This window comes from Eptatretus burgeri, chromosome 13, assembly GCF_056783735.1.
Source record: "Eptatretus burgeri isolate ZD-2024b chromosome 13, Ebu_testis_v1, whole genome shotgun sequence".
In the NCBI taxonomy this organism is placed as follows: domain Eukaryota; kingdom Metazoa; phylum Chordata; class Myxini; order Myxiniformes; family Myxinidae; genus Eptatretus; species Eptatretus burgeri.
This window is the reverse complement of record NC_140973.1, coordinates 39,463,613-39,489,895: the sequence shown is the minus strand read 5'-3', so window position 1 is coordinate 39,489,895 and position 26,283 is coordinate 39,463,613. Positions and strand designations below refer to the sequence as shown.

Here is a 26,283-nt window from a genome sequence, read left to right as displayed (position 1 = left end):
GTGTATTCGACATTTCAAAAATAGTACACATTTATCTTTCATATTGCTGATATCTATTCCTCATGAAATGACCTCAACCTGATTAGATCATGGCTGTGATTGGCTGAATTTTATTGCCATGGCAACCATCTCAGAACCTTGGTTTGTGTATGCAATATTTCAAAAACACATTCAAGATTTAGCTTTCATATTGTTGCGGTTCTGTAAAACTACATGCCTCCAAGGCAATGGCACACAAGATACAGCGATGCCAAAGCAGTTATTTCAATAGTATGTGTCTTCGTTCATCCCTTCCATGTCTAGTGGGTAAAAGGGGAAAGATGTGTTGCATGCGACTCTTGTAGTTAGGTCTCTTAAATCATCTTGACCTTTACTTTTTCTTTGCTACACATCTTTCTTTTACACAAAATGTGCAAGCAAGCACGCACACCAATCATTAGGAAATAAGCAAACGTTCGGTGAGCATCTCCAGTATGTTCGCACTACGAGCGCATCCCGTGGCTTGGTGAGCGTCTCCACCGATCCATCGTCAGTCCTTTGGAGTTTGCGCGCCAATTCTCCATTGAAAACTGCGCACCAATTCCCAACCACCATTTCACCTCTACAAAGGATAAAAATATCCCCGCAACAATTCACGTTTACACACAACCTTTATATTCATCAATCTTGCTACGGATGCCACGTGGCAATCATCACTTGTTACAAACGCCACATGGTCACTATCTCTCACTAAGAATGTCATAAGAGCGCCCTGTTCTATAGCCGCCGCAACTTCCCCATGGTCCCCAATAAACCCCATTTACTGTGCCACATAACTTTCCTCGGATCCTGGTTTAAAAAAAAAAGTGCCGTTTTGAAATGTTCCCAGCTCATTTTCATCTTTTCCTTCATTGGTCTAACATTGCCCGCACCCGAGTTTAGCCAGGACGTTATTCCCCAAACATTTGTTTTGTAGCCAGTACGTAATTGGTAGTTCCGCTCGGCTGCATCTGATCTGGTAGAAAATCTGGTTAACAAGTACGTACCAAGGGCGCATTCCCTGGTAAGGAGGTCATGTGGCCCAAGGTAAACGGTTTGTTAGATGGGGGACCTAAGTCACGTCGTCAAGTTATTGGTGTTCGCGGTCGTTTAGCAACCCGCCGTGATACGAAGTTATTAGTGTGATGGCCTGCAATTCCAGTGAGTCCGGAGAGGAACCCGAGACAGTCCCTCTGTCGTGGTCCCCCCCCCCCCCCCCGATATTACTACACAGAATTATTCCTCATACCATTTAAAAGGTGGGAGACCTAAGGCTATCAGCTCCTTCTTAAACTTCATTCACTTAACACCATAAGTGAGTAAAACGCTTTATACTTACATTGAGGTCACGGAAATATTCATTGTAATCCAAGGCATAGCCAACCACAAACTTGTCTGGGATCTCAAAGCCAATGTCTACGTAAGGAAACACAGAACAAAAATCAACCAAGCTTGGAACCCAATGGAAGGAAATGAATTTTAAAAGCACAAAACTCACTGTCAACTATTGGAAAACATCACCATGGCCAGGATTTATAGTGTACAAGATAAATTTAGCTTGGCCATGCCTGTCATCTGCAAACAGCAGACACCAACAATTGCTAACAACTAAAGGAAAGGCATTTTAGCCCTTTTGCTGGAAGGTCAAAACCTTTTCTTTGGTTAGTTTTTCTCATATTGCAAAGAACCTTACAAAAATATTATTGTGATCAAATGTAGGCACTGTTAAATAAGTACTGAATGATCAGGTCATTAGCAGAGTGTGCCATTCATCATTAAGGTTTTGATTCATCCGGTTCATAGCCAGTCCAGATTATTTAGTGGGTCCACAGACTGATTTGTTGTGTAAAGTGTCAAGTCAGATGTACCGAAAAACTTCAGATCAATTTATAAAAGTAAGAAAAAAGTCAGATCAATTTAGTATCCAACCCCCATTTATCGACAAAATTATGCATATTAAGAAATGGGGAGGTTTTTATTATTATTATTTATATTTAGTACCATGTAGTAAGTTTCACACCGACACAAGATCCACCTTCATTATTTGGTACCACCATCTTAAAACTGTCAAGGTTTGTGGGACATCTTGTGCAATCTCCTTCTCCTCCTCCTCCTCCTCTTATACCCTTGATAAGAGGTGAGGTCTGATGGCACCAAGCTTCTTGTCTGCCTTGACCATGACAGCCCCTCTACCCTCTGTCCTCAGCATCCCTCTTCCATCCCTCTGTCCTCAGCAAACTCTCTCCACTCTCCAATCACCCCTATCTGACAGATATGCCTCTTCATAAAATTCTGCCATCTCAACTGCAGTCTACCTCTTTTCATCTAACCTTGCTGCCTCAACCTATCCACTCTGCTATTCTCGCTTCCTACATCCACACCAAGAATCCAGCCAATCTCAGCCGGCATTTCACCAATCTCCCCGCCAAACTCATGTGCACACCAATCCTCCCTCTATCCACCCTCTTCACTCCCACAATCTTCCTGACCCAATTGTTCTCGCAAGTCTGCAGCCTCTGTTGTCTCTCCGTCAGTGCCACGACATCGGTCTCCAGACCATAAAGGTAGGCCAGTATTACACATGATATCAGAACCTTCCTTTCAATTTTCTTGACATCTTCCTGTCTGCCATTACTCCTTCCATCCTCCTTCACACATTTGCACCCACCTGAATCCTCCACCGCACCTCTGCCTCAGATGTAACATCACTGTTCCTCCCAGACACTCAAACCTATTTCCTTGTCAAATCTACTTCCCCTCTAACCTGATATTAATTTATTTTCTCTGCTGCCCGACCCACATCACCCCAGTTTTCTCGATACTCATCCTCAGCCCATGAATCCCAAATGCCTCTTTCCACTCCCCAGTACTTCCTGCATCTCCCACCCACTCTCCACAACAGCCAGATCATCTGCATACAGCATCCTCCCCATCTACCCCTCAAACTCACCTTCCTGCTTTCCATCTCCATCACCATGATAAACATGAATGGGCTGAGAGCACTTTCCTGCGTCAAACCGACGTTCATGCTAAACTCCTCAGACATCCCAGGACCAACCCAAACTCTTCCCTTCATTCCCTTGTACATCCCTTCCACCAACCTAAATTCTGCTCCGGCACTCCCATCATTCTCAATGTCGCATCACAATCTCTTTGGACAGTGTCGTAGGCCATCTCCAGGTCCACAAATTCCAATGCCATCTCACATTGCACCTCCAACCTCTTCTCCACCTGCTGTCTCAGCAGGAACATTCTATCCGTCGCCCCCCTACCCTTTCTGAACCCCTGCTGCTCTTTTCTGATCTCCATCTCCACACTCTTCCTTATCCCCTTATCCCCTCATCCAGAATCCTCTCGAGCACCTTCATTACACAATAGTCAGGAGGGCCAATGCAGAATAGTGTACGACCCTGCTGATTCCGTGTTAGAATAGTGCAACAGGTGTAAATTGACTGTCCAGACACACAGAAACGTGAATCAACTTGTTGCCAACTCTGGATATCGATAGTATGGCCGCCATGACAGTTTACAAAATGGTCGCCATTAAATACACTTTTCGTCATATTTCAGCCGCAAATTGACATGAAATTACAAAATTAGGGTCGATTTCCATGTTTTTGAGCATGCCTGAGCTGATGGGAGTATAGAAAAAAACATTGCTCCATCCATTTTCTAAAAATAATATGACTTGTTTTTCACTATATTATTTTTAAAGAAATGTTCAGGCTCGAATTAGAATGTCTGATTATACAAACCACAATCAATGAATTTTACAACTTTGCTATAAAATGAACCTAAACTACATAACTGTGTGTTTTTCTGTTACCCAGGACTAACTGAAAAATGAAAGCTGCAAGATTTCTCACAGGGGGTTCAAGGGATCGAGAAGAAGAAGAGCATGTAGACTGGAATAAATGCTTTATTTGCCAGGACAGTTCAAAAACTAGCAAGTCAACGCCACTTCGAAAGACTACAATCGTTGGTGTGAAAACTGTAGCTGAATGTTGCAAAGAAAGAGAGAAATATAATGACGCTAAATATGTTGACTCATTCTCAAGAATCAGAAAATATTCTGTACCGGAGCACGTCGAAAAGATTCAATGGCACAAATTCTGCTATAGTGACTTTACTCACGCACAAAAAATAGACGGACTGAAGTCAAGGATTCAGCCACAATCTGTGACTTACGCAGAAGAGATACCCACAACATCAGGTTCCTCAGAGAAATACCATGTCCCAAAGTCACTAAGATCCGCGCACAGTGCTATGGATTGGTCAAAATGCGCTTTCTGCCAGACTGACATTCCTGGAAAAGCTGGTGTCCTGACAAATGTTGAATTTGATCACACATCATCCAAGATGCTTAGTTTGGCCCAATTTGACCCCACCATGCGTCACAGGTTTGCAGGTGTTTCAGACTTGATGGCAGCTGAAGGTAAATATTACCTCAAGTGTTATGTTTCTTTTCGCAGAAAGTATAAAAAGGAGAGTGGAGAGAAAAACCAGTCTCCTGAAAGCATCTGTTTCAGAAATGTGATGAACCAGCTTGAGAAAGAGCTGCAGAAGGGACATGTGTTTACCCTGAAAAACATCTGGGAACACTACAGCATGCTGTTATTGAATGATTTTGGAATTGAGGCTGGAGCCTACAAAAGCTACAATTTCAAGCAGAAAGTGGAGGTTCACTTTGGTAGTGACAAGGTGACATTCGTGCAGCCATTGGATGTCACAAAACCCCTCATAGTTGCGTCCTCAACTGTGACAAAGTTTGCCATGAGAACCGCCGTGAATGATTTATCTGAAGAAGGTGAAAGTTCTGAAGAAGATGAATTGGCCCAGTGCAGTCTGCCTCATCATGAGAACGAAATCCTTCGCTGGATCTTCAGAGTGGGCATAAAGATTTACAGTGACGTAAAACACTCTCCAGGGCATAGCATTATCGGTGGACTGAACACAGAAAATGCAGAGCGAATTGTACCTGAAACCCTGTACATGCTTGTAAAGCTTCTTTGTGGTGGTGACAGCACTGACAAGATGGACAATGAAGAAGCGGATGAGACAGATACCAAGAACAAAGTTCTGAGCATCTGCCAAGACATTATTCATGTGGCTTCAGGAGGCAAAAAACTGACCCCCAAACACCTGGGCCTTGGCCTTGCGCTTCACCAGGCTACACGCTCAAAAGAACCACATCTACCTGCACCTGAGAACTGTGGGTGGGAACAGGTCGTCAAAGATGGCAACGAGACATTTCAGCCGCGACTCATGACTGCACAGCCTATTACTGCTTACTGTGTAGAACTGACGACATGCAAATGCCGTGGGTCATGCTCAACTCGACGGTGCAAATGTACACGGAATGGACTGCCTTGCACGAAAGCATGTGGATGCAAAGCCCTTTGTCGGAACCCGTTCAGTGTACAAGCCGATCAATAGCTCTGAAAATTGTACTTGGGTGTTCTCACAACACTTTTCTCTTCTGCAAAGCAACGTAATTTTGTGTTAGAAAGAATCTGACAGCTGTTGAAATAACCTTTGACTGACTGTAAACCCATCTCCATCAATAGTGCTAAACATTTTCTTTTTCACATTTGTTGCTCGTATGTGCATTTTCAATTTCGTCTTTAAGTTGTCAATTATGTGAAAAGTTGTGATCCAGTACAAAAATAAAGCACAAAATAGTGTTCCTCGTGTCAGATTACATAGTATTTCACAATCATGACAAATTTATGGCTAGTACAATTTGCAGTAAGAAAAAGACTAAATCTGATGGCGGCCATTTTGATTACTGTCATGGTGGCCATAATATTCAGATGCAGACTTGGCAACAAGTGGAACTAGACTTGGTCATGCCTAGACTCTTCAAAAACACCAGTTGCACCATTCTAACATGAAATCAGCAGCGAACCTATTTTCTAGGCTAGCTACAGATTTTGGCTTCTAGACTACAACTTTGGAGTGCAATGCCCATGCTTCCCTGGATCTTGAACACTGCTCTTCCCCTTCCATATCAGCACAATTAACCTTGTCCTCCAATCCTCTGGAATTGAACCCTCTCTCATACATCTATTCACCAGCCTCTTGTCCAACTGACTCAGACTTCTGCTGCAATTATCAACTCTGTACACACATCATCAATGCCTGGCACTCTTCCCTTCTTCATACTCTTCAATGCTGTCCACAATTTTTCCTCTGTAATCTCCACCAACTGCACTTTCTCCTCTACATAACATGGTCGCTCCAGTTCACAGTTGCTTCCTTCCCGGTTCCACACCTCCAATACGTCCCCCTCTCTGTCACTAGCTTCCCACCATCATCCTTAATCACCGGTCAAACATTACATCAAGAATGCTTCCTTTAGGGAATGTCAAATTGCATTTAAAAGTCGCTTCAGTGGTCGTATGAAACCTTCAAAATCAGTAATATGGAAACTGTTGAAGCAGTTCAGAGAAACAGGTTGTGTGAAAGTTAAAAAGCACATGCGCCATCTCATAGCTTCCCTCATCCAAAACCTTGAGCTTTTCAACCCCCATTAATCCACCCCAAACCCACATTCAAATTCCCCATTTTCCTTCCTGGAAGTCCCTGGAGTACCATTTTGTTTACCATGTGTACCCCACTCCATCCTTCTCCCTTCCACAGATATCCCATAGTCTTTGTTCCCACAGTTTTGTGTTTGTCTCTCCCGCCCCTCTTGTTATATGTTCTGTGTGTTAGCTCTTATACGAGCCTCGACAATGCATACAAAAAAAGGCTGCTCGGTCCATGACAGCACTCAACGGTCTCTATGGGAAGGCACCTGGAATCGACTTGCCAATCTCTGTGGAAAGGCAGCTCAAATGTCTGAACATGAAGAGTTCGAGCCTTTTACTAACTTCATTCACTCGTTTTCACATCCACTCTCCACAGAGGTCAAGCAGATATACATTTTACAACTACCGGCAGGGGGTGAGATTGGTGGGGTTGTCTCCATTGAACACACAATGATGTCAGCTGCAGCGCAAATGATCCTTTAGTTCTAATGATAGCCGTGGTGTTTTAAATGGGAGTTTACCAAGCAATGAAAAGAAAGGTCTATTTAATTCCACGGATGATTAGCACATGGTTAAAAAAAAGTTAGAGTGATTTGGGTCCATTGTTTTGAACTATTCGGGGATGGTTTGGATGTGGAACGAAGAGGGAGAGAAGGCTTGAATGGATGGTGTAAAGTGGGGGTTTGAGGTGAAAGGGTGAGGGGAGGGGTTTGAGATGGAGGAACGAAAGGGTGGATTCAGGTGAAGCGAGGGAAGTTTCCCATGGCAGTTATTGGGTCTGAAAGGTAAAGAGCAGGATGGTGAGGAATTACAGGGTTTAAAAAGCAAAAAGCGAGGGAACAATGGGCGATTTGGATGAGTAGCTGGAGTTAAAGAAGTGTCAAAATATGGATTGATAGATGGAGGGATAAAAGAGGGATTGAGCATGCTAAACTATGTACAATGAATTTCCCTCCCAAAATCCCTCTAAACAATGGGTAGAAAATCAAAATACAAACTAAAGAAATATCTGTGTGGGGAAAATCCTACATGTCTGAATGCATGGGGGTCTTTTCCATAACCACAACAATATAAACGTTATTAGTAGTCATTAAATATATGTTTGTTATAATATTGTCGAGAATGGCTTCACCATAAATGGATTTGTTCACCACTTGTCGTATCCCAACACGAGAACATAAAGATGTGATATTTAAGCCTGGTAAGATCACAGACTACAATAAATTTGGCATATGTTTATCTTTCTTTGTTAGTGTTATTGTCTGTGCAGTCAACTAGGTATTGAATGATCTCCACGTTCATTTTCTGGAGGTGAATACACGGCAGCGATCAAGACACAGGAGAGAGCAGGACATCCGTTGTAGTCGAAGCTGTTCCCACATTACTTGAAGATCTCACAAACTGGGTAGAAAACAAACTTTCTGTACGAAGCTCGGTTTTGTGTAGAAAGTGATGCCAGTGGTCTCTGGATTTTGTGAAAGCTGAATGAACTTTCAGGTTGATCAACTCTGAACCAGGTCTCTGCCACGACACATACTTCGCTGTCAAGGTCTCGAACACAACAACAAATTGGATGAATTTACACAGGTATAATCAAAAGGAAATGCAACTTGTCTTTCCTTTTCATTTCAACAACATTCGAAAGAAAAACGATCTCTAATGTTCAGGGTAGATCAAGTGATCGCCTTTTTATGAAATAGCAGTTGAATTGGCCATGTGATTTGCGGTCCATCCCTGCGACCGCGGTGTCTATAAATACCATGTTCATTAACAGTATATAGAGCGGTCCAAAATGATGTGCATCTTTTCAAACAGCTGTCATAATATTACTAATGTGACTCTCCTTTTGTATTTTTTTAAAGGTTGCCTAAAGAGAGATGTTTGAAGTTATTTTTCCATAGATGTTTCAACTATGTCGAATCATTTCTGCACACCAGCAGACGCTCATTTTAGACACGTTTTTTGCGATGAAGTCATACGTTTCTAAACAAAGGCAGCTTTGTAGGGTCTATTCAAATGTAAGACTTCCACAATGCAAAATCATCAAATTTATTGTTGAAACGTTTAGAGACACTGGAAGTGTGAATGACCAAATCAAAGGACACCGTGGTTAAAACCCTTCAGTGAGAACACCCGACAAGAGAGGCTGTAAGAGAAGCTTTGCAGGCTTATCTGAAAAAGTTGATACGCTGATATGCACAGCTGGTGGGAACCTCTTGCACGACCGTTAGCAGAATCATACACGACAATCTAAAACCGTATTCACACAAGATACAGTTACTGCAGCACCAGACCGAAATAAATGAGGTAGGTTCGAATTTTGCACTGTCATTACCCAGCAGATCAAAGACGACCAGGATTTACTAGACAACATCTTCTTTAGTGAAAAAGCCCACTTCCATCTTAGCGGCAACATGAACAAACAGAACATGCAATTTTGGGAAAAACACCAACCACACAAACATATGGAACAAGAAGTTTGTCGCGAAAGTAACGGTTCGGTGTGCTATTAGACGTAGTGGTCGGTGTCAAACACTTTTTCTTTGAGAACAAAGCCAGACAAACAGTGACAGTCAACACAGATACATGGACAGGCTGTGGAGAAGATTTCTTCCAGCACTGAGAAAGAAGCAAGACATCATCATGAATAAAGTCATTTTCCAAAAGGACGGTGCACTACCACGTGTGTCTAATGGCAATTTGTAATTTTTGAGGGTGACCGAGTCATTTCTCAACGGACAGACAACATATGGCCTCCCTACTCCCCGAACCTGTCTCCTCCCAACTACTACCAATGGGGGTCCCTCAAAGTTAAAGTCTACGAAAATAACCCATACACATTGCAGGAGTTGGAAAAAAAAAAAAACATCAGACAGAAAATCAGATGCATACCAGCTCGAGTTCTCAGCTGTGTCATCGACAACTTCAGTGTCCGTGTGACAGCTGTCATCCAGAGGCATGGTGCTTGGATAGAGCACTTTAACTGCTACTAATGATGTCGCTCCTTATTGCTTGGAGGCATTTTTTTCACGATAATAACCAAACAAACAAACAAAAAATTAACTAATCCTATGCATTCTTAGAAAACAAAAACAAAAAGAAAATCGAACAATAAAAAAAAACATTATTGGTGGTAAATAAAATATTGCACACCATTTTTGGAACACTACATCAATAGGCAGAGGAGAGTGTGTCGAGTCGCGCAACTACAACCGCTCGTCCACTGCATGATAACGAATAACCTGTCTGAGCAGGGAACCCTAACCTTCTTGCCGTTGATCTTCCTTTATGACCATCCTAGTCAAACCTGACACTTGGTCACCAGCAGTCTTCCTGACTGTTTTCCTTCAAGGATGTCAACTTTAACTTTATGGGCAGTTGACAACCCCTTTCTCCTCCACCCAAACTCAACGGCAAAGGATAAATGGCAATCTCCCGTCCATCCACTGCCTGGGCTGTACAGCTGACACACAGCTCCTCCTAGCCTGTTGTTGGCTTAGTGGTTAAGGTGGCTGGCTTATGATATTAGGGTCCCGAGTTTGATCCCTGTTGGCTGCCAAATTAACACCAGGTGGGGTTGATTGAGCCTGTCATCCTTCTGAGGTCAGCAAAATAAGTACCAGTGTACTGGTAGAGGGGCACAGCAACAGCGGCACTGCCGCACTTACAATAAATTATAGCTACCCCAGCAGAAAAGCTGCCACACGCAACAGAATAGAACAGCTCCAACACCCATCTGCCACTTGGCTGGCGAATGATGTTCACCCATCCATCTGCTGCTCAGGTCATGAAACCACCACTTGGTGAACTTGGCTGGATCCCAAACAAGCAACTCCCAAGACCACCAAAACTGAAGAACTGGAGCAGTCAGTGGTAACAGCAGCACCAACAGCCCCTGCCAGGCCAGGCCCGCACCATCATGCTACCAATAAATTAAAAGCAGAGCTCCCATCGTCTAATGAGAACTCTGATTTTAATTTAATCAAGATCCAGCTTGGCAGAGGGTGGGGAATTGAAATACCATTCAGCTTGAAAGTCTGATAGCAGCATTGGTTGAGAGTGGGACCAAACCTGTATTGGTTGCAAATACAGAGCATATTGATTGTGAAACCATTGTGGATTCACTGCATAAAAATGTGGCAGTCAAATAAAGTATGTACAGGTATACATGCATGCAAGCATGCACACAGTTTCCTGCTGGGGTAATTTTAAGCACAAAATCCAAAAACAGTTCAGGTGAAATAGCTGTTGCATCGGTAATCGGTCTTTGAGTGCCTGGTCATGTGCATATTAAAAGACAATGAGAATGGGGAAAGTTAAAGGATACTTACAGTCTGGCCTGTAGGCTGGAGTTTGCGATCTTCTCTTTACCAGCAGGCTACAAGAGCAAGAAGCAAAGCATACTGAAAATACGACATGGGCTGCATGAGTACAGAAATACACTGTTCAAAAATAAAATGTCTCACAGTTTAGCTCCAATCTGGCCACGATTCACGTTTCGCAAACATAATGGTGTCCATATCATAGAATCTGAAAAGTGTATTTGTTGGAATACTAAAATACCTCGTGCCAAACATTAATCTTATTGCCTTTATTTTTTTTAAAACAGAAAACATAAGGGTGTACTATGCAAGATGGAGACAGTCCCTGAATATCAAAGCCATTATAGTTATAAACGATGTATTTAAAAACTTGTCTGTTATTTGCTGATCTTTATGGTCCTTTGCAAAGTACGAGATCATCCTTTGCAAAGTGCATGAGGTTTTATTTTTGAGGGGAAGGGAGGAGGGGGGGGAGGTAGGTTCTGCTTGATCATTCCTGTGGACAACAAACACTCCTTCCAAATTCCCTACCAAAAGTAAATGTATAAAAATCACAAAATAATACATTTTTTTAATATAAAAAAAACAATGAGGTGCTGCTTGTGGAGATCCATCTCCCAAGGTTGACACTTCTCACTACATTCCATGCTACTGATATGCCAAATAATGTATTCCGAGGCACTTCATGCAGCCAACCTAGTCACCCAAACCATATAGTCTTCCTCGGAAAAATGATCTGCTCCAACATTTTAGGCCACAATTAGCAATACAAGGACAACGAGAAAGTATCTGAAAATGCAAAGCCCGAGCGCTGAGTCGATGGACTTCTTCTTCCATATGCGAAAAGGTACCTTTAACCTTTTCACCAAATTCTTAATTTGCTCATAATAAACCGTTGTTGAAAATTTGAGGTCAATTGGATGAAAATTTACAATTTTATGTCATGCTGACCTTTGGCCTTTTTATCAAATTATTAATTTGTCTTCCCCAAATTCTCACAATAAAGCTCGATTGCAAATTTAATGACAAAAGCTCAAATGGTTGAAAAGTTACAGCCCGGACAGACACACATGCTTGCAAGTGATTGTAAAACCTCATCCCTCATGGCTAATATAACGAAAACGGCACTCGGAAGAGAGCTGAACTCTACCTCCGCCAAGCTGAACAGTTTGTGTTTTGTATCCAACTAATGGGCCGGATCTGCATCCAGACCTTAACCAAAATCTAATCAGCTTGTTTTTGTCAACTAACAAAGTCATCCACCAAATTTTGTTTGAATCCGTCCACAACTTTTTGAGAAGTCATACTACATATAGTTTTTGGCCCTATCTCTCAATGGTAAAGAATCACTTTAAAAATTCTAGAATCGAGCTCTTCACCAAAATCTAATCATCTAATGCTTACCTCGTCACCTTCACCATATTTGGCTTGTATTGCTTAAGCAAGTTCAAAAGCGTCTGCATTGTCCGGCCCGTGTCAATGATGTCCTGAAAAACATGCATTGAAAAAAGACCACATAATCCAGTGCACATCGAGTGACATTACCGAATCATTTTTGAGCTTCCATTGACAATGTCATTAAGTTAAGAGAAGGCGATACACAATGCGAACTTTGAGCAAAGGTTTACTTCTTATACTTTTTTCAATGATACTGTAGTTGTGCAAAATATTGTTCAGGCCCAAAAAATAAAAAAGAAGAAAAATCTAGATTAAAAGCAAACAAACAGTGGACTCTTGTTGCATATAACAAACAAACAGTTGATGGATAAATACTGTATACTGTAAATACTGGATAGTTGAAAAAAAAGGAAAAGGTTATATACTTGGGATAAATACTGTATGACAAATTCAACAAGAATGAAAATTGCTTTGCAATACATGGCCCCTACATGTCCCAATTAATATTCGAGATACAAAAATGTTTGCACTTAACGTACGTTTAAGCCAATACCAGAACCAAAATGAAAAAGAAGAAACTCTCTAATGCAACATGTTTGGGTCTATTCGGCAAAATAAAAAGGAAAAGCAATATTAATTTCCCGATATATTTTGTAGACTAGGAAACAATAAAGACAACTGCGATAACAAACCAGACATAAAAAAATTATTTGGCTTTAACGCATGCTCGAGCCAATACCAGAACCAAAAAAATACACCCGTGCGGGAGTGACGGTCATCTCTGCGAGAAACAAGCACGAGTTCCTGTTACTAGGGTGTGGTGTTCTCGGGTCAGGAGGGATTTTTGGCCATCTTTGAAGTCACGTGACACGAAAACGAAAGTGACTATCGAAAATCCGGCCTGACCAAATCTTGATATTGTCCCATAGATTCATATGCCACAATCAAATTCAAGATAACTTAAGAAAGGAAGGAGGCGATAGATTTTGAAAATCGTCATTTTGCAACTTCATGAAGCAGTTTTCGCAAAATTCAAAGTCACGTGAGGTGTACGTATTCGAAGATATCGGTATTCTTTTGAATGGACATGAAAGACAAGGTCAGCTGCTATGCAATGACACCATTCACTAACTTTTACCATGCCCAGTAGAGAATATATAGCCTCCTGAAGGTAGGGCAGTTTTTGCAAACTTTGAAGTCACATGACGCGAAAACGAAAGCGAAATTCGAAAATCCGTCCCAACCAAATTTAGATATTGTCCCATACATTCATATGCCACAATCAAATTCAAGATCGCTTGAGAAATGTAGGAGGAGATAGATTTTGAAAATCATCATTTTCGCAACTTCAAAGGCCTCGTGACCTTGACCATGACCTTCGGTGACCTTGAAAGTCATACCATCGTGTACGTCTCATCGACCTCTATCAGGATCACTAATGACCAGATCTCCCGCGTCAACTTCATTGTGAACGGACGGACGGACGGACGGATCGAAGGACATCGACACCCATATTATTAGGTCATGCTCGAAGAGATGACCTAATGATGAAGCAGGAGAAACTCTAACCCACCATGTTTCGTTTGTTTCTTGGTTTTGCCAATTTCATAATAAAAAATAACCTGATATGCATACTTGAAGCAAAAACGTACATACAGCTTTTGTGCACATATAATACATCGTGGTTATATACCTGGGATCATTCTAATTGCACTGAGCCATGGACGAACAACCAGGCCTAAGACCTGCCAATCTGTGCTGCTTCATGTAATGGCAGCACATGGTTTATTTGGGTAGAGAGTCAGGCCAGCTGTCCAGCCAATGGGTGTAAAGCAGTGGGGTAGAGTCAGGGCAACTGAACACTGATCCATGTATAATATGTGATATTTTCTCAGTCTAAAAAGGGCATAACTGAAAAATTGACGAAACGTCTTGGGATTCAAACTTGTTCTATAACACTGAACAACAAAAATTTTTTACTGGAGATGTGTAAAGTGATTTAGACTAATTTGGGTACGCTGATTTCAAAAATCATAACCGTTTTGCTGTATCACGTCAGGATTTTCAGTAACAGAAATATTCCCATTGCCTAGAAGTCAGGATTTCAATGAAATTTACAAAAATTACAGAAAAACTCCACTAGAATGTAATTAAAAATGCTTTAGGCATTTGGCTTTGCGTTTGTGCTGCTCTGTGTCAGTTTCACGATGCAGGAACCAGCAGAAATCGCCCATCATGTTCGGGTTGTGCCGCCCTTGGTAACGCGTCTCCATGAGTGAAATCTCTTGGTGGAATCGCTCGCCGTGCTCGTCCGAGACTGCTCCCAAGTTGTCAGGGAAGAAGTTCAGGTGCTGGTGTAGGAAATGGATTTTCAGGGACATCCTGGAGCCAAGTTTCCTGAAGGACTCCAGCAGCTGCTGCACTATTTCTTCATAGTTGTCCGCGCGCTCGTTCCCCAAGAAGTTGTCCGTCACAGCTTTGAAGCTCCTCCACGCTGCCAGCTCTTTGGGGTTTAGAGTTGTCGGAAAAGTTTCGTCCTTCATAATCTGTCGGATTTGCGGTCCAACAAAGACACCAGCCTTGATCTTGGCCTCCGACAAGGTGTTGCCAAACGTTTCCTTGAGGTATAAAAACCCACGCCCATTCAAATCCATTGCCCGTACAAAACTTTTCATCAAGCCGAGCTTTATGTGGAGTGGTGGAAGGAAAACCTTGGCTGGGTCGACAAGGGCAACATGCTTCACGTTGTGTCGACCAGGTACATGCTCTTTTCGCTCTTCCCAATCTTTCTTCGTCCAGTGATTCTTGTCGTCTCTGCTATCCCAGAGACAAAGGAAGCACATGTATTGCGTGTAGCCTGACTGCAGCCCTAACAACAGCGCCACCACTTTCAAGTCTCCGCAGATGTGCCAGTTGAAGTCATTGTACTTGATGGAATCAAGCAGCTGCCACATAGTCTCATAGGTCTCTGTCATGCCGAACGCGTGAGCCAGTGGGACTGATGGTTTCTCGTTGCCATTGTGGAGCAAAACAGCCTTCAAGCTGTTCTTCCCGAGTCGATGAAGAGGCGCCAGTCTGCAGGATCGTGATCACACCCAAGTTCTTTCAACAGACCGTTGATGTCACTGCAGAATGTCATCGTGTCTTCCATCTCAAAGAACTCAGCCATGTCTCTGTGACGTGCTCTGAACAAGGATATCTTGGTGTTAGGTTCAAGTAGATTCCACTGCTGCAGCCTTGATCCAAGCAGCTCTGCCTTCGCCTTTGACAGCGAGAGATCTCTTACAAGATCATTTAAGTCTCCCTGGTTCAGAAGGTGTGATTCTTGAGTGTCGGGTTCAAAAGGTTCATCATCACCATCCTCTTCACCACTGCTTACAGCTATGTTCTGATCAGCTGGAGGTGTTGGAACGGGGTTCTCGTCATCATGAGGCACAGGTTTACGAGCAGAGACGCAGTCAGCGTACTTGATGTGACCTTTATTCTTCTTGTTGAAGCCGGCGATGCTTGTGCAGCAGAAATAACAATCATCATGACGATTCTGCGGCTCACGCCATATCATGGGCACCGCAAATGGCATGCTCGCGCGCTTGCCCACCAACAACTGAGTCAAGGTTGTGTGACAGCTTGTGCAGCAGATGTGTGGTGCCCAGCTCTGTTCTTGGTCCCCCACCTTACACCCGAAGTAGTGAAAGTAGGCGGCCTTCATTTTCACTGCTGTAGATATACTTCGCTGTTGATCTTTTTTGGTATACCGACCACAGACATAACAGAAGTTGTCAGGATGATTGGTACAGGAACGCCTACTCATCTTTATCTGAAAGAAAGAAATATAACACAAGTTAAAAACAATTGTATGAAATAGACATGTTAAAGACATATGTAAATTTCATTGAAATCCTGACTTCTCGGCAATGGGAATATTTCTGTTCCTGAAAATCCTGACGTGATACAGCAAAACGGTTATGATTTTTGAAATCAGCGTACCCAAATTAGTCTTAATCACTTTACACATCTCCAGTAAAAAAATTTTTTTGAAATTTGTTGTTCAGTGTAATTCATCATAATAAAGCCAATCTGTCATTCAAGTTTCAGTTGAATATGTTAAAGGGTATGGGGGGGGGGGAGTGTCAGAAAAACCACAGGTGGGACGGATGGATGGAAGGACAGAGACAGCAAACCTATGGTCCCCTCCGGTGAAACCAGTAGGGGACTAAATAAGGTGACAGTGTTGGACGAAAAAAAAACATTCCAGAAAAAAAAAAGGAAAAGGGGGGTGACCCCATCATAGCTACTGAATACAATACTCTTCACTCAACCAATGCTGCAAGATGAAGGGCTTTAAATTTGCAACAGCATTCAAGCTTCTTCCTCCACTTCTCTTGCCAAATTAGGGATGGCTAAACTAAAACCACTACAAAGATTCATCATGGCTTCCATCTTTCTTCCAATGCAGATATTGCGGTAATGGAGCCAATTAAGGAGGTTTACCAAACTCTGTGTTGAGTACTCGCCAATCCACAATACTCTTCAACCAACTGACTTGATGAACTTTGGAATGAAGAACTCTTAAAATGTATGTGGTAGTGTGTTTGCCATACTCGTCATGCTTGCTGGGTGTGGGTTTGTAATAGTGAGCAGCCATGGGAATTGAACACACACCTGGCAATGGCAAAACAAACAAGTCCAACCAACTACCACAATACTTTCAAGGAAGCAGTGTGCGATTTCATTTTGTGTTTGTGCAGATTATAGTATTCTTCACAAAAACCTTGACTGAAAACCTATATTCAACCTTGAATTAGGAAACTGACCCACTGCTAAGAATGTGATGCTACCTGGAAACTTAAAAAAAAAAAAAAATGTTTAAAGGGAGCAATGTCTGTGCCATGTTTTATTGACACAGGAATATTGCTTCATGGTTGGGGAAGAAACCTTTTTGAACCCCAACACAAAATGAATTGAGTGAATGACAAACATTTTCATTATATTTTCAAAGCTACATTCAGCATGCTAACTGCTTAGTAGCTAAGTGAATGTAACTTTAATGCAGTACAAGCTGCATGTACTGCACTAAGCTACATTCAGTACGCTTTGCCATGTCTAAAAAAGAAAATGTGAAATCCTAACTGTACTACTGCTTACAGTATTATAATTTGGCTTGTGTGTTTGGCTTGTACACATTCCTAAATCGCTGAACGAAATGAGTGGAAATTTTATGATTGGACTTGGGGTGTGCCCAGGTCCTCGCAAAAAAAAAAATAATTATTAATTACTTCTGATGTTTGTGGCTTCATTAATGGTGTTCAGAGCATTGTTATACAACTGAAGCCTAATTTCTGAAAATTTGTGGGGAAAATTATTTTTTTTTAAAGACTGAAAAGGTTTCTTGTTAGAGCAAAGAAAGAGTTGAATGTAAATGTTTGCATTCAATTTCACCTTAGGCCTTAGTTATTTTATAACTTGGTTTACGCAGTTCTTCAGCTAAAATGTAGGGTCGGTAGGTTGAAATATAAATATAATTTCAATTTTTAGAAATTATATATTTTTATGATTTTTTTTCGGATGTTCCATGGAAAAGACAAGGGTCGGTGGGGGGGGGGAATAAATATAAATCCCAGACCAGGAGGATCTAAGAAAACATTGAAGATGGAAGACCATTCAAATGCAGGATGCCCATGTTCACTGTATCATCTGATGTGAAAAACAATAGAGAAGGATTCAAACTTGTTTTTACAATATAGTCTGGCATGTTTTTCTTATAGAAACCTGTTGGATCATCAAACAAATGGAAACAATGCTGAGAAAATTACTGTCCAAGTCATAGATGTGTGCGTGCACACCAGTGCATAGTGCTGGATATGAATAAAAAAGGTCTCTACTCAGAGTCAACACGCTCAAAACGGTCAATCAGAGCCATAACCAGCTCTTACTTTTCAGTGGGCATCTGATCGTACCGTCTCCCCATCCCCATGAGCACATCAAAGGCTGATTTCTGGTCCGTTGAAGGCTGAATATCAGCATCTCGCAGGGAAACTTTGACGTACTTGGCACCAAAATCTTTCAATACGAACAGCGGTGTACAACTTTCGATGGAAACAAAATTGGCACGATCGAGAGTAGCCTGCAAATCATCCCTGCTGCTGCACTGAATTGATGCAATCGTTTGGCCAGAATATTCGTCGTCAAGATGTTGCGTTATTAAATCACCAATACAGTCACTCAAATTTATACTGCTGACATTAACAATCACTTTCGCCCCAGAAACCACAGTCAATCTAAACCATGCTGGCCACTGCCCAGAAGCCATGACTGAAGACTACTGCGCAGTTTGGTTCAAGGGGACTCGGCATTTTGGTGCGCGCGCAAAATTATATTTCAAAAATAAATGCCGACGTTTACATTTCGGGTTTTGAAACTTTTGCACCTTCAGCAGAAAATGTATAAATATAAAAGGCTAAAAATGTGTTTTATATTTATATTTCATTTTCGGCAAATATACCGTCGGCGGATCTGTAAACCAAGTTATAAAATAAATAAGGCCTTACCCCCTTTATGAACAGAGCCAAACTCAAAATCAATTGTGTGAGCTGTTCTTTGCATTCATCGCAGATTGTGCAGGAAGCCAACAATGAAACATAGGGGCAATACCCCTGGGCACTAACCTGGTTGTGGCTGGATACGATAACCAGGGAACCACTGGTAGGCATGGATAAACCGAGAAAAAAAACATGCAATGAAGTAAGTAAGTAAATATGTTTGGATATTTTTTTCTAAAGTCATGAACAAACTTTGGTACATCATGGGTGATGAAGGTTGTGGTGAAGCTTCATTGAAATCGTTTGTGTAGTTCCAGATAAGGAAGCAAATACATATTTTGTGGGGCAACACCCCATTACTCCCCCTTCGATCCGGATTTTTAGTCATTAACAAACTTTGGTAGATCATGGGTGATGAAGGTTGTAATCGTTTCATTGGAATTGTGTGTCATTTGAGAAGAAAGCAAATACCTCTTGGGGGGAGGTGGGGGGGGGGAGCCTTCCCTTAAACTCCCTCAGTTGACCCTCTCAGACCGCGATTTTTTTATGCCATGAACTAACTTTGGTACGTCACAGGTGATGAAGGTTGTGGTCAAGTTTAATCAGAATTGCACGTGTAGTTTCTCAGAGGAAAGCAAATACCTATTTTGGGGGACAACCCCCATAGGCACAGATTTTTTTTTAATGCTATGAACAAACTTTGGTATATACATGGTAAAAAAAAAAATGTGGTATTGTTTCATCGAAATCGTATTTGTAGTTTCAGAGAAGTAGTCGCAAGCATTTGTGGACGGACGGACGACGCGCCATCCCATAAGCTCCCTGGAACTATGTTCCAGGTCAGCTAAAAATGTCGATATCCTACTATCGATTTGTAATCAGCAATGATTTGTTATTGTTAATGTGTATATACGAAGTGAAAGTGCAATAGGGGAACCATTTTTTTTACCGAGTCCTTTCCTGTGGCACCAAATCTCTGACACGTTATGCTTATGTGGCATTTTAATTGCACTTTTGACCCAGTTTTAACAAGAACAGTGCAAAGCACAGCCAGCCTCGAGAAGACCTCTCTCCGATATTACATTGATGTATGGTGGCAATAACATTCAAATCTCCAGCAATTTAGCTGGTGTTGGGATTTTATTAAATAATCCTTCACTTTCTTGGCTTGATAGATTTTATGTTACCAATTATTTTCTTCATCCCATGACACAAACTGGTATTGCTCCCTCTTGTTTTTCCTTCAACACCTCCCTTTTGATCGATTGATTTTTTATTTTGCATTCTTTGAAACTTTTTGGGTAAACACGTTGACTACCGACTGCGAGATTCTACCACTACAAGTATTCTCATAAAGATATTACACTATTGTGTTGTAAACAGAATGTGCTACCAGGCCAGATAACTCAAAAAATGACCTTCTGGCAGTTCAGTGAACATAAGTCTATGTAATAATCATGATCACCATTATCGGTCTCCATGAGAAATTTTTCCACCATCTGCATTCACACATGCCATTTTGAAGGGCAATGGACATGGAGCAAAATTCAAGAAATAAAATAATAATAATAATAATAATAACAACAACAAGTCTGAAGACGACGATGGTTCACAAAGCGGTATTTGACTTTGTAGATCGTTTCAGAAGTCAAGGATGAGACAATGTGATAATGTTTGACCAAGTTATAAAAATGATCAACATGATGTGGTACGAGTGACAGGTTATTAGCTGCAAAATGTAGAAAACCCGGTTTCATTCAACAACTTAAAAAATTGGACCTTTGCATAACCTTTAAAGGTCACAAAACAATGTTGTGGACATTAAAATAAGGAAACAGGATATGTGCTATAGCTTATTGGAGTTAGTTCGTCGAAGAAGGTCGAAAACCTGGTTCGATTCCCACACCTTTGAAAATTTGACCTTTGTGAACTTTAAAGGTCAAAGGTCAAGGATTATGACCTTTGGTGCAAAACTTCCTCTGGAACATTCCAAGAACAATATAACGTCATATAGGCTATATGGCATTTCGCACTCCTCGGATTATCTATACTTTGATGAAATCAGCGTAAAAACAAACTTGAAGGGGGCGCCACGGGCAAGGTGTTCGAGATAGAGCAAAATGGTTTCAAGACTTTAGGTGGGGAATGGCCTCAAGATTATGCATAAAAATATTGTCATCCTAGCTATCAAAGTTTGGGTGGTCGTATGATTTTTATGTCAAAATTCGCAATTTTCCAAGTTCGTGACCATGTGACCTTAACCTTGGGACGAAAATGAAAAAAAAAAAAAATCGAGGTCTGTGGGGCTATGCAGGTGCCATTGGGCTAACCAAATACCGAAATCCCTGCCAGATTTGACAAACCCCTCGGAGAAGGTGGATTTTTTTGTCAAAATTCACAATTTTCTAAGTTCGTGACCTTGTGATGAAAATGGAAAAAAATAAAATAAATAAATAAATAAATAAAAATCGAGCTCCGTGGGGCTAACCAAATATCGAAACCCCTGTCAGATTCGACAAACCCCCTAGGAGAAGACGCAAATTGAAATCGGCTACCCCCTAAAAACACATGTTTTTTGGGCGTGGCTCCGCCCATAATAAGCGCACCATGCCCATTCTCAGGAAAACACAACTTGAGCATGATAGAAACCTCCCACTAAAATTTTATCAGGATCGGATAAAAACTCATGGAGCTATGCTCGGGACAGACAGACAGACAGATAGATACACAAATAACAAATATCGTGGTCACTTATTTTTTTCGTGAAAATATTTTTTCGTGAACCAATAATAATAATAAAATAAAAGAGTAATTTGACTGCGCGCAGTCGACGGGTATGCCTCCGCTCTCCTGCACAAACACTTGAGTCTTGAAATATTTGACCTTGATCTTTATCATATCTGGCCCAAAATCTAATCACTTAATTAACCCGTCTTACTTTACCTTTGTACCAAATTTGATGAAATTCTGTCCAATATTTGAGTTAGGGCGTAAACAGTAAAATTTCGGAGTTTGACCTTGACCTTTGACCCTTATCACATCTGGCCAAAAATCTAATCACTTAATTGCCCTGTCTTACTTCACCTTTTTAGCAAGTTTGATGAAATTCTACAATTTGCTTCTCGAGTTATCGCGTAAACGAAAATCTGGACGGATGAACAGACGAACGGACGGACAGACGGACAACTCAGAAACATATGCCTCCGGCACCCTTGGTGCGGAGGCATACAAAATTTTCCCACAATAACTCGTACATGGCATACGGAATTGAAAATCTTGTCCCACTGCCAGCTACGAGTTCTCCCGCAACGTGGGGTTTCCCCACCAACGGAAAATAAACTAGAACGGGCACTCATAGAGCGCATACCTTCGCCGCCACTACTTTTTTGTTCTTGGTATGAGTGTGGGGAACTAGTTTCATATGAATGGTCTTATGACACAAACCACATATCTATAATATCATGACCCCCCCCCCGACTTTTGGGGGCTACGGACTAAACAACAATCAACTCACGTCGTTTTGGCGAGTCTTCACTCGCAAGCTCGGTGAATACAACATTTCAACAAGAGAAGGTAATCTCGTTTTCAAGGTCGTGACCCCCCTGACCTTTGACCCCTAACCGGTAACAAGAGTATGGGCGTCATTGTGTCATATTGCATATCACAAGATGAGGCGTTGAATTCTGAACATTTTGGCGTTAGTTGCATGCAAATTGAATAAAAATTGACCGTGTTATCGTAAAAAGACGATTTTGACCTTTTCGTGACCTTGACCTTTGACCCGAACGATCCCAAAATCTAATCGAATGCTTCCTGGCTAATAACCAATCATCCCACCAAATTTCATGCAATTCGGTTTAATACTTTTTGAGTTATACGAATCACAAGATTACAAATAAATAAATAAATAAATAAATACACGCCGACCAAAACATAACCTTTCGCAGAATGCGAAGGTAATGAACTTAGATTTTCTCATGAAAGGGTAAAAGTTGAAAATAAAGTATAGGCACATGCATGCTTGGGTTGGCGAATGGAAGTGGGGTGTACAATAAGAGTTGGCAGTCAACGTGTTAAAGTTGTTTATTTACAATGTAATTTACCAAAACTATCAATAGTAGGACTATGCTAAAGAGCAGATCAGTGTTATTTTTTTTTTGTCAGCGATATAAAATGAATTGCTCTCGATACAAGCAAGTACTGTCCTGTATTGAAGCCTTGAAACAAGAGATTCTTCAATTAGAGGTCGGTGTTAATTATTTTAATGACAGTAAATGATATCAATTGTTGTGTGAGAAACAAGCTATGCTTATTGAAATAATTTAAGAAAATGGTGTCGGTGCTTTAGTTTGGCTCGAGGTTATTGGTTTATCAGCTAGCTGTTTGTAAGGACTTATTTCAAGTTTGAGAAGATGACTAACAAGTGAGTCAGTAGATGCTCAGTCACCATTCTAGTGATGGGCATATTATTGACAATAATACAGAAATGAAGAATTTTTGTGAGATCTTATTACCTCCGCCACCAAAGGTGAAGGAGGTCATGTTTTCACCCCTCTCTGTCTGTCTGTGTGGGTGTGTGCAGGATATCTCAAAAAAAAAAAAATTGTTGATGAATCCACATGAAATTTGTTGGGCAAGTTTGGTGTGTGACAAGGATGAACTGATTAAATTTTGGTGAAGATCTGGATCCAACTCTTAGATTTTTTTGAAGTGATTCTTCTCCATTGAGAGATTGGGCTAAACTAATATATAGCACGATATTATATCTTAAAATGTTGTGGACGGATTCGGATGAAACTTGGTGGACACATTGGGTGGGTGACCATGACATATTGATTCGATTTTGAGGAAGATCCAATACTGGATATGAGAATTCTTCAATTTAAAAGTGATTCTTCACCATTGAGAAATCGGACCAAAAACGATATAGTACTGTCTAGCATGATATTTCAAAAATGCATTGGGCCCGATATGTTCTCGTGGATCAGGCAATGTGTGGCGGAGGTTTGCACTCTACCTAATGCCCTTCTTGTTTTGGGAATGTGATGTCCTTAAAGTCCAATGATATGCCAGCAATGCAGGATATCACAAACAAATTAACACAACTAAATGGGCAGCAGAGCCATTGTCTGGATGAGACTATTACTTTTGACAAACAAAGCTGCGTCCGACGACCTTTCCCGATTGTAAACTTGTAGGTCTTGATGGATCAACAGCCAAATTAAAAATAATTTTGCCATACATTTGGACCCATTTTGCTTTTGTTTGTTTGTTTTAAATGTTAATAGTATAATTAACTCTTAGTTGTCAACATGCAGTTGTATGTCTTATCCCCAAGAAAGGACTTTTGCAGCTGCTAGAGAATTGGCTTCCAATTTCTCTCCACTTCACAGGTTATAAGAGTTTTACTTAAGTGCTTGTTAATTGCATAAAGATGGTTTTAAGTACAGTTATACATAATCATCGTATTGTATTCCACATAAGTTGATGTATGAGAACATTTAAAAAAAAAAAATATATATATATATATATATATATATATATTATACAGGATTTATGGGAAACGTGTGCACTTCAACAGCAATATAATGGTTTTTTATTTATTGATCAAGAAAAAGCTTTTGACTATTAATCATGAATATCTGTTTCACATTTTAAAGCAATTTGGCTTTGGAGCACCTTTTATTTCTTATGCAACTATATGAAACTCTCCACCATAAAACACCGAACATGTTGCATTGGTAATGCAATTATTGAAGAACTGTTACAGTTTTCATTCCAAATGCCTTTTGGGCATGAGGGATGTGCAGAATATGATTGCAAATTTACAAGGAATGTAATTGCCTCATGCAAAAATCGTTCACACTACGTGCAACTCATGCAGCCATAAGTTTTTAGAGGTGACACGAGGCATTCTGAGCAAACTCGAAACAGTGTGACACACCAGCATGTGGATTGTGCCACTGAAGAAATCATCAAAAATACATAGATAAATAAAAATCACTTATTTTCCATGGGGAGTACTTGGTATGTACCAAGTTTACATTTTTTCCATGGAGCAGTTTCAGAGATAAAGGTCCAAAGTTTTTCTTATTTTCCAACATGGCTGCCACACCAAGTGACCGATGAATCATAATCATTAAAACATTCCACACGAGTCCAAGCACCTCTGGGGGAAATTTTATGTCAATCGGAGAAGCGGTTGCAGAGAAAACAAAGAAAATTAGCACGGACGAACTGCGTGCGGATGTCCCAACAGACGGACGAACTGCGTGCAGATGTCCCGACAGACGGACAACCTGAAAACTTAATGCCTCTGGCGACCTCGTCATCGGAGGCATAAAAACACAGAATGATATTCCCTAACACAATCCATTACAATGCCACATCTGTCAGAAAACAAGGAATCAAATCATTGGATAGTTTTAAGCAGGGTCTTCCATTAGCCATGTTGCAAGGCACTTTAACACGAGGATAGGAACCGTTTATGACCTGAGATGTTATCGAGTCACTCAATCAACAAGATAAATGAGAAGAAGGGGACGTTTCAGGATAACGACTCACGCTCAGGACAGTTTCAGACGACCCATGGATGCAATAAGTTTCAAACTGCCCAGAGTACTGCAAACACTCCCTGAACCTTGCAGGACAAGTGTCAACACCATCTTGAAGCATCTCCACGAAGCAGGGATCCATGATTGTCATCCTATTCTGCATCTAAGATTTGCACTGCAGCACATCCAAACACGTTTTCAGTCACCAAATTAACGCGTCCGATGGACACGGAGGTAATGGGAAAAAGTTATGCTCTCTGACTAATCCAGGTTTCTCCTTGAAAGGCACAATGGCCATGTATGGTCCTACAGAAGATACAATGAACAATATGCTGCGGTCTGTGTCAAGGAGGCTGCAAATTTTGGACGCTGAAGTGTTCCCGAAGAAGAGAATAACTTTTTCATGTATATGTTGGTTCAAGACACCTCTCTCTTTGAGTTCTTGGCACAGTAGCTTCAAAGTATAAACTTTTCTTTTTTCCTTGCATACCTTTATTTTTGTATTACAACTTGGTTGTAAAAGAGTTCAGAGAAAGCAGTCACTAAATTTTTGATTTCTGAAGGAAAACTTGTACTTTATAAGAGAAGGAAAGCCAAGCTTCTTGCATATGCTGACATTTCATGTAATATAGTAAAAAAAAAAAATTTAAGCTCATGTCATGGCAAGGCTACATACGATGTAATATTTCTACTGTCAAATGAAAGGTGATTGGGTGGCCTGGTATTGGCTTAATGGTAAGGGTGGTGGCTTGGGATCCTCGGGGTCTTGAGTTCAAGCCCTGCTGGCCACCGAATTAATATCAGGGGGGGGTGACTCAGCCTGTCAACCTTCCGAGGTTGGTGAAATGAGCACCAGTATACTGGTAATTATCCCTGCATGTCAAAGGCGACGAAAGGGTTGGCGTCAGGAAGGGCATCC

At 41.1% G+C, this 26,283-nt stretch overlaps 1 protein-coding gene across 4 annotated transcripts in view; it reads right to left on the bottom strand.

The window, feature by feature from the left end:
• Positions 1–26,283, bottom strand: part of HPRT1 (hypoxanthine phosphoribosyltransferase 1) — an 80,855-nt gene that overhangs the window by 1,623 nt on the left and 52,949 nt on the right. For 2 of the 4 annotated variants that reach the window (XM_085852099.1, XM_085852100.1), the window contains exons 6-9: positions 18,937–18,970; positions 12,278–12,360; positions 10,883–10,929; positions 1,358–1,434 (exon numbers count right to left, since the gene is read on the bottom strand). In XM_085852099.1, the coding sequence (XP_085708225.1) occupies positions 1,358–1,434; positions 10,883–10,929; positions 12,278–12,360; positions 18,937–18,970 (241 nt within the window). The other 2 variants (XM_085852102.1, XM_085852101.1) reach the window with 2 other exon arrangements.